Source organism: Bombus affinis, chromosome 14 (genome assembly GCF_024516045.1).
Source record: "Bombus affinis isolate iyBomAffi1 chromosome 14, iyBomAffi1.2, whole genome shotgun sequence".
Classification (NCBI taxonomy): domain Eukaryota; kingdom Metazoa; phylum Arthropoda; class Insecta; order Hymenoptera; family Apidae; genus Bombus; species Bombus affinis.
In genome coordinates this window covers 1037170-1050961 of record NC_066357.1, presented here as the reverse complement: position 1 = coordinate 1050961, position 13792 = coordinate 1037170, and the positions used below count along the sequence as shown (strand labels likewise).

The following is a 13792-nucleotide window of genomic DNA, read 5'->3' as shown; positions in this document are numbered from 1 at the left end:
CTCGCAAGAGAAGGGACTGCAGAATGTTCAGACGATGAAGAAGGAAAAAGGGTGAAAGTGCACAACGTGAATGGGATAAAAATTTAGAAGGATCAATGTATAAATCGGCGAATCTGTTAATTGGAAAGTTTCACGAGTTCATTATTGTCGAAAAAGTGCGCGGAATTAAAAATGATGGTTCGAAAGTTTGATCGATCGGATCGCAAGAATTGCTAAATTGAAGTTCCTTTGATTTAGATCGATAAACCCCTCGAGCTTTTTTTTAATTTGGTGATAGAAGTGTGTGAATTTTGGAATGCGCACGTACATATTTAAAAGGTTTGATCCAAGAATACTTCTTATGCAAGATATTGGAAGAATATTTCTCGTTTCAAGAGGATAATGGAAATTTCCAAGCTTTTATTTTTACAGTAACAGTAGTGTATAAATATTAGGTACTAAATGAATGAGATAGAGGATGCTGTATAAAAAATCCAATCCGTGACATAGATATAGCAAGTTTCTCACGTGTCGGTTAATAGCTCCGCGTGATCGTGCTCAAATATCGAACGTCCAAGGTGGCAGTATCGGCATGCGATCGTAGATGACCCACTACTCTGCATGAATAGCCTTTCATGCTAAAGGAAGTAGGTAACGCGAAGACATAATACGTGACCGTGAAGTCAAGAAATGAATTACACGTAAACGTCCTAGTTGTAATACAGCTCGCGGTATGATTTACGAAAACAATGTACTATCTACCACGAACCAATGGCTCTCATTAAATTAATCAACGTAGTCGTTATCTCAAATCATGCTAACAATAGGTTTCATTTACATTCTCTGTGTAATTCTCTGTTCATTCGTGTAATTTAAAACAATTTTCCAGAAAAGATAAAAGGATTTTTCCAACATTAATTATTCAAATTTAGCATAGAACTAGATAGCAATTGAATTTCACGAAATTTCACGGAATTTCTCGAAATTCACCAAAGTCCCTCTAAGGTTCGCTATTCTCAATATTTGACCCAAAAGAGAACGAACAGATGTGCGATATAGAAAGGAATTCTTCGTCTCTTTTATCGATTCTATTTATTAATAGCAATATAGTTTCAGTCGATGCCATAAGTGTCTACTATCGGCGCAATAGTGATTGATAGCAGTACATTATAAGCAGTTTCTTGCTAACTATCATATTATAATGTTTTTAGTTGTATCTTATTAATCGAATGGAAACCACGAACAAGGATCTCTAGTATATTTTGGTAAAAGTTGAATTAACCGTGAAGTATGGTTCTACAGTTCCCATCGGTCGTTTTAGTACACAAAGATTGAAGATATTTCGTCGTTTATTATTAGATATTTAACACGTTAAGTGTTTGTAACTTATAAGACAGTATAAACCGCTTAAAGCCCGCTTTTTCCCCAAAATGTGGTAAATGCGCTTTATACCCTTTCTTGATATTTCCATTCAATTATTACAATTTTCTTCCAGATAATGCGCGCTTGGATTCTTTTTGGTTTACTCTCCCTGGTCTCTGGCCAGCTAGATCTACCCTCTCTGAACGACGATTCTCGAAATAATCTCGGGAGAGGTATTCCACCTACCGAAGCACAGCTACAAGATATTTTAGCCAAATTAGATTTCCTTGGTACCGAAAGATGTAATGCCAATGTGGCAGCGCAGTGGGCCTACGAAACCGACGTGAGCGAGTACACGCAGCTGCAGGCGGTAAATACGAATTATCCACCAGCATGTATAATTTAAATAACAATTTCTATGAATTCGTGGTCAAAATACCCGCATACGATAAAAACTTTTGGACCTCGTGAAAGTATCGTTCAAAAGAGTTAGTTTCACCTTATTGTTCAACCTTTTCACTCTTCGTTAATGTCACCAACCTACGGCCATGAATTCTGTTCTAGTTAATGCAATCGACCTTGAATTTCAACCGGACTAATGACCAGTCTCCCCACAAGCCTGCGGCTTAATTAAAGTAATGTTCAAATCAAACAAGCCAACTAACTTTAGAACTTCAAGTTTACACGTTTCATGACGAGTATGCTACTCCGAGATTAATCCAAGCCTAATAGTGTATAGATAAACAAAATATCCTAGGAGAAAACCGAGTATCTTTAGTTTTATCTTCGATAAGACATTTAGAGTAAAAAAGAAATAAATGTGGTACATTATAGATCTCGGTCCACTCATTTTCTATTTACTTCAAAAAATAGATTCTACACAATACCTATTTGGAATAGTGCAATAATTTTTCTATTTTTTATGCAATACTTGTCCTTTGCTTAAGATAAAAAGACTCTAAAACAGATGCTTTCATAATCTTGGATATGTGATATTCTACACTAGACAACCGTTTGACGTTATTCGATGGCACTGAGACCTCGACCTGCTCTATGATTCGGCTCGTGAGACTGTGGAACGTCATCGTGGCTGTCAGGACGCGGAGAATCGCGATTTCGCGTGTACGCGGGGGGGATTTCCTCGACAGTAGCCGGCCTTTATTGTCCGCTGAGGGGCCGAACACCTCCGCGGGAAACGTTCCCAGTCGTTGCCATTGTGCCATCGGTGTGTCCTGAATGATTTCGCAACGGAACATCAGTCCAAACGAACTTAGAACGGAAATCTTCAGCCTTCAACGCGAAATCCGCTAGACATTCGCGTGATGCTAATGATAATCGTCGGCTATCCTTGCCTCGTTTCTTCATATTATTTTTTGTTATTCTTGGAAGCTTAGGGAAACCCGTGTATCGTCAGTATGCGACCTACTGTGGAACACGTGCATGGGATTCTTCGACGTTGCTTAATACTGATATGTCTCTCATGAGACTGGGAATTTTAATGTATTTGTATGAAATTTAAGCGTTCAAAGATGCACAGAGCGCGTATAATGTGAATGAATTTACAAAATATCCGAAGTGACGCTTCCGTTATAATTAGGCCGTATATCGTATAATAAATTTATGCAAATTAAATTCTTACGAACGTAACTAAAAAGCTGAAACTACGGCAGCGATTTATTTCATCTATCAAGCATTACAGTGAGCATTGTCCTTTGGATATTTTATATATTCAAAAACTAGCATAATTTTGTCACACCATAATTTTATATTACGTAATTAATTTTCGAAATAGAATTATCCTATGTTCGGTGAGAGCAGGTGACTGTTACCAACGCGGTAAAAAATATTTAGTTCAAAAATAAGTATCAATTTTATTCGGCATAGAGCATAAATGTTAATTGAACATTCTAGAAAAACTCGTTTAAGAATTTTCTTCGTTTCTGCTGTTCGTTATCGATACATCTAAAGTGAAAAGGAAACGGAGTACTCTTCTACTTTTACTTTTATTTAGAGTTCTTCTACGCTTTACGCTATCTGAACGACTCCCAGTGACCCATAAAGAAACTCGTATACACTTTCTCGAGCATTTTCCTTTCCTCCAGCGCCTTCGTCTATCTCTGATCCCAGGAAGAGTAAAGATAGCAACGTTTATCTCTAACGGTAAACCTGGCGTTGGTTGATTTGCACATCGAACCAGTTTCGCTCGGACGATCACCTTCTTACCGATTACTACCTTGCTTTTCAACACAAGACTTGTATATTCTAACATAAATTACGCTTGTCATTGAATGAATAAATATATTAAAAAATTAATGATATCAAGATATTCATTTTAATAATGTTTATTGAAATATTTTTTCGCAGCTGGAAGCTCAGAGAATATACGCGGACTTTCAAAATCAAGCCTGGTTCTTGATTTCGAAGATCGATAAGGATAACATTAGGGATCCTGTAGTCAGAAGACGTCTCAGATATTTATCTGTGGTTGGACCATCGGCGCTTCCACCGGATCAATTGGACAGAGTAAATAATTACTTAATATGTACTACTAATCCCATCAGGGCCCAATTTTTGTTTAGGGTAATAATTGTTTAGCGTATGGTTTTATAATTTGAAAAATTTGTTTTGTAGAAAAGATATAATGCACAAAAGTTTGAGACTAGTTTCACCGTAAACAAATTATACTTATCATTTATATAGTTTGCGTTAAAATTACGCAAATTACAAACCTATTTGTACAATAACACATTAAAATATAACGTTTCATATACGCGATATCACGCGTGAAAGAATTAACTAGATTGTGTTGCTCGACGTAACTTCATTTTATTAACTAGTTTCCCATACAAGAAACATTAATAATAGGCAAACAAAAAATGAAACAGTTGCTCCCTTGTAATCGATTCAATTCATACTAAAGGAAGGCGTTCATCTATCGTGCAAGAAAGGAAACCCAAAGCAATAAACGAAAAGCAACCAAATCTATTCTATCACGCACTTCCTTTCGTTGTATAACAGGCTCGGTCAAAGAAATAGGAAGTATCTGTTCATAATAGATTACATTTTCTAAAAATAAATGATTATAGAAATAAGACGGAACGAAAAATAAGCTACAGGACGTTCTATCCATCGAGACACAGGAAATAACGTCTCCTGAATTTTTTTTCTCTCGCTTTCGTCTCTAAAGTTTTCTCTCTATTACTTTTCTCTCTTCTCTTATTCCTCTTCTTTTTAGTGAATTACAACCTTCTTGTTTCCTCCATTTCGTATGGAGAATTTTTCAAAATTCTCTGTTACTTCTGATGACTCGAAACAGCTTCCATCAGTACATTTTTCGATTATTATTTTTAATCAATAGAATAAATCAAAGTTTAGTCTTTCTTGTATTTTAAACAAAAGATCGAATAAACCGAAACGTATTTTTTTTATTATATATTAAAATCTTTCGCTCATGATTCGCGATAGTTAAATCTTCCACATGGAGCTCTTCTCATGCCTATTGTTCCCTTTTTTTCAGTACAATAGCGTGATCAACGATATGCTGGCAGTGTATAACGATGCTAGCATTTGCGCGTACAACGATCCCTTCCGGTGCGGGCTGCGGCTGTATCCAGGTAATGAATAACATCTGAGAACTCGAGAGTCGTCCGAATCGGGGAAAATAGATGGCGATACGATTTTCACGGCTTGCAGCCAGCGAAATTGCCACGGTATGCGTAAGCGGCCACTGTTACGCGCAAGAAAGTGCCTCTCTAATCGCAAAACGGCTAAGCGATGAATATTTCAACATACTACATCGAGACGGCATCACAAAGAGATTCACAGAGGGTTTCATGAAAATTCATCGCGATTTAATTTGCAATTTTTTCTCTGCACGATACTCTTCTTTAATTTTCTTTGTTCTTCTTGGTTGAATTATTCATGTGAAGCTTTTCTAGAAATTTTCCTTTTCAGCGAGTAATTTTTTTTATAGAAAATGTTTATATTGTTTGGCAAATCGTTTCTCTCCTTAAAGGATTAATAAATTAATTCATATCAGAGATCTCCCACAGAATCTACAAATATTCTACAGATCTTCATACAGTGATGCACTTTAATTTTCTTTTTTCTTGTTGAATTACTTACGTTCTTCCTTTAAATTTTCCCTTTTTCTAGCGGAAGCCATTTTCATGCAGCTTTCGTATCGACGAAAAGGGCAATTTCCTATAGAATATGCCAATGATGTTTGAAAGGTCTCTCAGAGGATTAATAAATTAATTTATATCTGGGATCTTGTAGAAACGATTTCTTCTCGCGTTACATGATTAAGAAATATGTTTTTCAAGCGTCTAGTTATACTAAATGGCACCTCGTAAACCGCACGAGGCAATCAACGCCCAAAGAGCAATGTATTTAGAAACACGGAAGTTTACGATCCTCCTTGCGATTCTACTTGCTTCACGGTTCATTTACTCGATCAGGATTCAGTCTGTAACAACGAGTATGCGCGTAACACGCGGAAAGAGAAAAATGCGTAATAGTTCTTAAGTCTCCAACGATTTCATCGGCAAGCGCTCTGTCGTTCAGCCAATTGTTTTATGGAACTTCCCCATAGTTTTAGAAAATCGTTGCTCGTGTAAAATTGCTGTTTAGTGACGAATACGTAACACGATCCCATTAAAAGATAATTGCAGGCTTATGAATAAGACCACGAAGCTGGATCTCGTTCGTCATTTACATTAAAATTATGCAGATCAGCTCCACATATCTTACATTTATTTAACCATTGCGGTAGTCAGCTTTGCATGAAGCTTAGATCACATGTGTTGCAACAAACTATCAGAATCGAATCTGTCACACGATAATCGTGAAAGCTACTCGAGGTGAAAATCGTAATCGAACAGAGAGACGCTTCTATAAATAGACGGTTTACTTATTCATCATCGCGGATGAAGATGCTTGGCCGTTTATTCAGAAATAATGTTGTTTTGCAGATATATCGCAGATCATGGCGAAAAGCCGCAATTGGGATGAGTTGCAGTATGTCTGGGCAGAATGGAGAAGACGAAGTGGGATGAGGATCAAGGACCTCTATCAACAACTCGTCATGTTAAACAATGAAGCTGCTAGATTGAATAGTATGTTCGAAAACAAACGCTACTTTTAACTTTTTTAAAGTTGAATTTCCTAGCTTGTAAGGAAAATTGTTTTTCTTTTTTTAAGCGTAGTGAATACATTTTTTCGGGTAGCTTTTGCACTAAAATTTAGAAACTGAACACAAAGAATTAAAGATATCTGGCAGAAATAATCGGTAACTATAGAAGAATGTATCGCTGCGTAGATTTCACTGATGCAGCCGAATATTGGATGTTCCCCTATGAATCTCCAAACCTACAACAAGACATCGATGAAGTATGGGAAATGATACGTCCTCTTTATGAAGAATTACACGCGTACGTTCGAAGAAAATTGAGGGACCTGTATGGACCTGAAAAGATCGGCACTCATGCTCCTCTTCCAGCTCATATTCTTGGTACTAACATGGTTTTTAATACATTCAAGATCGATGTATTTTGACAACGTTGTTCCTAATTAGGCTAGCTTTTGTAGTTATGATTTGCATTTTGACAAATTCACGGCCCTGGTCGTGAAATATTCTCTTTTTACCGAATTCTTATATCAATAATATTTTTGTATAATTAATTTCTCAAACTAAACTGATTTCTTTCATTGAAAAAACATCCGGTTAACTATTAACTATTAACTATTAACAATACAAATATCTACCAACGTTTGAGTTATTGATATCTTGAATGAGTTAATACTATTATAAAACCCCGCGTAAGGTGTGCAGGTATTTTAAGATATAACGAAAATTAACAGGTAATATTTGGGCACAATCGTGGACCAACATCATCGATATCACGGTGCCGTATCCAGGGAAAAATTATCTGGACGTGACACAGGAAATGCAGGCCCAGGTAAAAGTTACACATTACGTAATTCTTATCAGAAGAATTAAGTTGGACAAGCTAATGAATTCAGTCCAGACCGACCATTGTTTCCTAGTAAAATCGAAAGTAACCTGTTACGATTCGAAAGCGACGGTGAAGTAAGTGAAGATTCGAGAAATGCAATGTTTCGCTCACCTATTTCCATTGGAATTCTTTGTTCCTTTTTCTCTGTTCTCTTCATTGTTCGTTACGTAATGCATGAAACTTTGAAACCTTCAGTCATTGATCACGCACGAAAAATATTGAATTCGCCCTCTTACAAATAATACCACAGGATTCAATTTTTTAAATTTCACGACCAATTCTTGTTTATGCTTCGAATATCCGATTACAATCGTTCTTACTATTTCTTGCGTTTATCCATTTTCAATTATGCCGAAAGACTTTCACACTGCGTGTTTACATGAATTTATGTTTTATGTGAGATAAGGCTCCGTAGAAGCACGTTCATTGAAACTAATTAGTTGTAATTAGCTCTCGTATCATGTTTTGGTTAATCGAAATTGAAATTGAAATTGTTTTGGCAATTGATTTAGGGTTACACGCCTATCGAGATGTTCAGGATCGCGGAGGAATTTTATCTGTCCCTCAACTTGAGCGCCATGCCTCCTGAATTCTGGGCTGGTAGTATAATTGCGGACCCTGGAAATCGACCTTTAATTTGCCAGGCTTCTGCTTGGGACTTTTGCAATCGTTTAGATTACAGGTAACTTAATCGGTTTTTATGCTTATAAAAAGATTACGAATGTTTATATATTTGAACAATTATATTTTGCAGATAATCAACAATTGGATAAAATTTTCTTTAAAAACGACTAAAATATTAAAACTTAAATGAGAGAATATTTTATTTTTCAAGTGCAATAATATGCACATTATTTAGAGAATTCTATTTCAATCATTTATACACATCATCGTATATACTTGCGTGTTTACGCTTGTTATAAAATAAATATCCGCAATCCAATTATAAGAAACAGGTTAGCTAATTAATTTCATTTTTTTCAGAATCAAGATGTGTACTAAGGTTACCATGAAGGATCTAATCACAGTACATCACGAAATGGCTCACATTCAATACTTCTTACGTTACAGCGGATTAGCTCGAGAATTCAGAGACGGCGCCAATCCAGGTGACGTAGACGTTTCCTTTCAAACTTGCAAATCAATTTTTTCTGTGTTGCGAAGTAAAATCAACATTTTTAAAAAATCCATCGCGAACTACTAAAAAAAGGTAATCAAACGTACAGACTTACTTTCCTTCCTTTCGCAAACATCTTACAAACGATCGCATATCGACCACCCGGAAATCGTGCGTCATTAAATGAAATACAAGCGTTTCGATGTTCTGAAAACGGAACAAACGAGGAATACACACGATAGTGAAGCCTATAAAAACGAACGGTAGGTTCATGAACGAGAAACGACGGAACGACACGCGATAGCACGATGGACATAAGTCGCTGTCGTTACATAAGTCTGGTCCGCTCCTCGACTTCCGGTAGGCGGTCCACTCGGAACTTTTACGGCTAATAGCGCGAAAGCGAGAGCGAGAACGATACGGTCGAGGCGGATTCGCGCGAGTACCGGCCCGGTGTGTCCGAATGGATGTGCGAGTACTCTCTAATCCGGGACGCCAGATCGTTAAAATATTTTTATTATGGTATAATCGCGCTTTCACCGTTCCGCCAGTCGGTCGTTCGCCTAACCGCCGACTAGATACTATGAAAATAAGTCTTGAACGATGCCTGTGACCTTGCGGAGTCGCTTTATGGGGCCTGGAAAGTCGGTTGGAATAACCGGACTATGTTAAGTGAATAGATATTATGGAAAATTTGACGGTCACGGGCAATTCCTGAAATAGATTTAGGATAGAGTAAAATAGGGTATTTCGAGTCGGTCAGATATTTGAGTCGAGTCAAAGAAATTTTTCAGTAATTTTGTAATTTACCAAACTCGATTATGAAACATTCTTAATCGATCTACATTTGAGAATAGATTATTTGACTCGTTAGTAGCAGCGTGATGAATAGTAAAACGTATCGTATACTTACATTGACAGCTCGATAACCATCATTTTCTATGAGGATATGATAACTTGTACTGATAAAAAGGAAATAAATTTGTTCAATGTTAATACTTTCAGTTGTAATTTGAAGCTTAGATGACTCAAATAATCCTATCTCTGTAGTTTAATGAGAAAATTACTAATGATCGACTGGAAAGCCAGATAAAATCCTGCTCACGGGATAAAATTGTTATTGAGCTGTAAGAAAGTTACGATTCAATAAGAACAATCTCTCGTCGTTCATCGTTGAGGAGTAAAAGAGACTGGAGGATACTTACTGGTTGACAATTTGTCTGTCTAATGCACCTGTCGCTTTCCCTCATGGTTATCGCTAGAAGCAAAACGTGCTTGTTTATACAGGATTCCACGAAACAGTAGGTGAAGCCGTTGCCCTCAGTGTCGCCACTCCTCGTCATCTACAAACCCTTGGTTTGGGTACCAAGTTTATCGATGAACCTACAGCGGATATTAATTACCTGTTCTCTTTGGCGATGGACAAATTGGTGATATTGCCATTTAGCATTGCGATGGAGAGATGGCGGTGGGACATCTTCCGTGGTTACATCACTAGGGAAGACTACAATTGTCATTGGCATCGATTGATGGAACAATACGCTGGAATCAAGCCGCCTGTTTTGAGAACCGAGGATGACTTCGATCCTGGCGCCAAATATCACATTCCTGCGAACATCCCTTATATTCGGTAAGTTCTTAATTTTTGAGTTTCTAAGATCGAGTTACTTGAGACCCGCCAAGTTTAAAGCGACAACGCACAGCGTGTATTGACAAGGTATCAGATAATATAATATCAATTCCTTTTAGTTTCTTCATTAGAAGTATCAATTTTGAACTTCATTATCTGATTTTCTATTGTTAGAGAGAGATACGAATATCGTGGAATTTTATTAAATTTTATTTGGGATCAACGAAATATACATATATATATCGATTACAATCGATACAGGTTATCAGGATATCAGTGATGTCTTCGAGTGGCTCCCAATAAGCGTAATCACCGAACTCCATGATTCATACCTCATATTACAATAAGAGTCAAATATCTTAAACGTAATAATATTTTATCAACGAAACGCGCAAGTACATCGACACCAATTAGATTTCTCCTTTTATGAAAACCATAAGGTGCGATTTCACTTCTGATCATTCTTAATTCGTTGCCAACTGCGTTTCGTCTCGTAGTATCATCGATACATTGGGAGAAAGAGGCTTTCTCCGTATTAACGATCCTCTGCAAAGAAGCACGTGGTTTTGTTTAAACAGTTATTGAAACTTTTCGGCTCTTCTATCGGCATCGTTACGTATGCATGTTCGATGAAAGTTTCTCTTACTTCGACCACGGCCAGCTTAATTGTTGGCCAGTTTTTTGTTGCGTTAATCATCAGATCGCTTCCGTGTTAACGCATTCGCGAGCAATCGTTCTTGCCCACCGACCGGTTACTTTCCAACTTTTCCAGGAACCATTTGTTACGGACGTAACGTTGCGTTACCGCGCATCGCGAAAGTCGATTCGGCGATGCTATCGCATTTTCCGAGTTGGACGCTCTCCTTAAGAAGGAAAAGGCAGTTACGAAACCGCTGAATAAAAATGTAATCAACGGTCTTGATTCAATTCAGAATTAGTTTTTGGCGAATGTTTGAGAAATTTTGAAACGGATTCTTATAAAATTTGTTTAACTTTCATGGTATTTTGGAAGTTTGGTTAGGAGACGAAGCAACCAATAGAAAGAAATTCGATTTTTGTTCTTTGGTTTTATTAGAAAGAAGCGAAAGACATGGTATATGGGCGTCCGACAAGCTGAGCTCAAATCAGTCACTCTGCTGACGGACGCCGCGTGAATCTTTATACAATACATCGTACATGTACAATATGTGTATTCTTAGGTACTCAGGTATCAAAGGATATCAAAACACTAGGATCTAAATAGAATGAATCACTGGTTGAAGAATGCTTTTTCCCAAAAACTAGCGTCCACTTCTCAACTCATTCTTTCTATAAATCGTTCTTCAACCCAGTGAAATGATTTTTTGAGAAATAATTAAAATAAATATACCCTCGTCGCGTCGAAAATGAATTCTAGGGAATTTCCAAAAAGGGGAAATCAAGGCGACGCGACAATTTGGGCGGTCGAGCCGATATTACCAGATGTTAATGCCGACCTTTCGATCTTAATTTTTCTAATGCCCTCCATAACTAGACTCGTAGCCACCACCAGATTCATAACCTCCGGATTCGTAACCTCCAGATTGGTAACCTCCAGACTCATAACCTCCTCCGTGGCTGTGCACCGATACAGGTACAGGTACCTTAACTGGATAGGGCACAGGTTTGGCGACAGGCACTGGTACTGGCTTCGTAACTTGAACTGCTACTGGTCGTTCGACTGGTACTTTAACCGCGTAGGGTACAGGCTTTTCAACAGGGACCGGTACATGTTTCTCCACTGGGTATGGTGCTGGTATGGGTACCTTAACTTCGACAGGTACCGGCTTTTCTACGGGAACTCCGACTGGTCTCTCTACGGGTACCTTGACTGGATAAGGTACAGCCTTCTCGACGGGCACTGGTACCGGCTTCTCAACCGGAACTGGGTACGGTTTCGGGATGTGAACGGGATAAGGTCGGTCAATAGGCACATTCACAGGGTATGGTACAGGTTTGTCGACAGGGAATGGTTGGGGAACGTGTTCCACGACTTTCACGGGGTATGGTACAGGCTTCTCGATGGGGTACGGCTGTGGTACAGGTACCTTCACAGGGTAAGGTACATTCTTCTCCACTGGATACGGTTGTGGCACGTAAACTTTGTACGGTACTGGCCTTTCCACGGGTATTTGGACAGGATACGGTATCTTCTTCTCCACGGGATAGGGTTGTGGAATATGGACCGGTACTTTAACCAGAACCTTTACTGGTACCGGAATCTTCTTTTCCACTGGGTACGGTTGCGGCACGGGGACCTTGACTGGGTATGGTATTTCTTTCTCTACTGGATAGTGAACCTTCTTTTCGACCGGATAGGGTACCTTCACGCTCTTTACGATCGTGACTTCCTTTACTTTGCCACCTTCGTCGTAGCCACCACCATAGCCTCCACCAGAACCACCGCCGTAGCCACCACCATAGTCACCTCCTTCGTATCCACCGCCATGGCCTCCCGACAGAGCGATCTCATGTCCTCCGCCGTAGTCACCGCCTTCGATGCCTCCCTCGAGATGACTGAGTCCTCGTTTCTCTTGCTTCTTTTCTACGTTAGATTCTTGAGCTGCCACGTTCTTCGTGGTTTCCTTCTCGCACACCGCTGTGGCCAGTAGGCCAAACAATATCGTAGGAATCTGAAATAAAATAGTTACTCCTATCCTATCTTTTCCATAAATTTTGTGTTCGAAACAGTTCGAAACTTTATCATATCGTATAAATAGTATAGTCTAGAAGAATTAAAAAATTTCAAAATTTCCGCCTTTAAAGAATTCTATTCAAGTATTTTATTCGACGTTCTTCGCTTTTAAAGGACTCTATCTTATAATTCTGTTCAACGTTGATTCTCTGGTTCTCGAGGATAGTTGATTGTCGGTACTCACCAAAAATTTCATGTCTTACAGGCACTCCGATATCTGGGCGAAGTCCAGACTTTACTGGATACTTCCCCCCAAGATGCCACCGACTTTATAGTCCGCTTTCCCCCGACCATGGATCGATCGCGAGCCCCCCTGTTCGCGCTACGTTCGCGGAAAAGTGAAACACACGCGTGTGGCGCGCGAGCGAGCGACCGGCCGCTTGTACGAAGCGCGCGACGTTATAGCATTTTTTCAAATCTCAACCGGCCGCAACTTTGCTTCCATAACCCGTTGCACTGGCGTAGCTACTACCACGGATTCTCTTCCAGGGTGAAAGGAAACGCTCACTGCGCGGAAGACGTACGAGTGTTTATCAAGTTCCCCTCCTACCTCGATTCGCGCCTCTATCTCTAAATCGATCGATTACATCGAAACGATACCGAGTTTAGCGTAGATTGCAACTATACTTGCATCTTACACAGACTATAACAGAGAACCAACAGTAGGAAAATACGTGAAATCAGTGGTGCAAATATGGTGAAGATTATAGAGGCAATCGAAGACCCATTAGGGAGAAACACGATAACTAACTGACGTATTTGCTGAATTTTATCGTACAAAGAGGATGTTCACGGTAGACTGATCAGAATCCTAAATGCAGCTTGCCTAACGGTTCTGTTAGATTTCCTTGTTTTTCTTGGTTCTCATCATCGATTGACTTCCATTAAGACGAACCCGCAGCAAGTGATTCAGCTTCTCTTTTTACGAAAATTTTCAACGATTGTCAAGTACTTATCGTTAGTTTTGACCCGAA

The 13792-nt window shown here is 38.8% G+C and overlaps 2 protein-coding genes across 7 annotated transcripts in view; one reads left to right on the top strand and one right to left on the bottom strand.

Moving 5' to 3' along the window:
• The window catches only part of LOC126924262 (angiotensin-converting enzyme), a 56523-nt gene that overhangs the window by 7238 nt on the left and 35493 nt on the right, over positions 1 to 13792 (top strand). For 5 of the 6 annotated variants that reach the window (XR_007713471.1, XM_050738550.1, XM_050738551.1 and 2 more), the window contains exons 2-10: positions 1475 to 1711; positions 3706 to 3864; positions 4859 to 4955; positions 6315 to 6458; positions 6662 to 6853; positions 7204 to 7301; positions 7871 to 8040; positions 8343 to 8467; positions 9763 to 10105. Coding sequence is in view for 5 of the 6 variants with exons in the window: in XM_050738547.1 (XP_050594504.1) it covers positions 1475 to 1711; positions 3706 to 3864; positions 4859 to 4955; positions 6315 to 6458; positions 6662 to 6853; positions 7204 to 7301; positions 7871 to 8040; positions 8343 to 8467; positions 9763 to 10105 (1565 nt within the window). In the remaining variant the exon portion in view is untranslated. Of the gene's footprint in view, positions 1 to 599; positions 627 to 1474; positions 1712 to 3705; positions 3865 to 4858; positions 4956 to 6314; positions 6459 to 6661; positions 6854 to 7203; positions 7302 to 7870; positions 8041 to 8342; positions 8468 to 9762; positions 10106 to 13792 lie in introns of those variants that run through there. The other variant, XM_050738549.1, reaches the window with a different exon arrangement.
• On the bottom strand, positions 11153 to 13143 carry LOC126924271 (uncharacterized). The gene is made up of 2 exons (XM_050738566.1): positions 13003 to 13143; positions 11153 to 12756 (listed from the first exon to the last, which is right to left on the bottom strand). The coding sequence occupies exons 1-2, from the start codon at positions 13012 to 13014 to the stop codon at positions 11599 to 11601; spliced, it is 1170 nt and encodes a 389-aa protein (XP_050594523.1). The 5' UTR covers positions 13015 to 13143; the 3' UTR covers positions 11153 to 11598.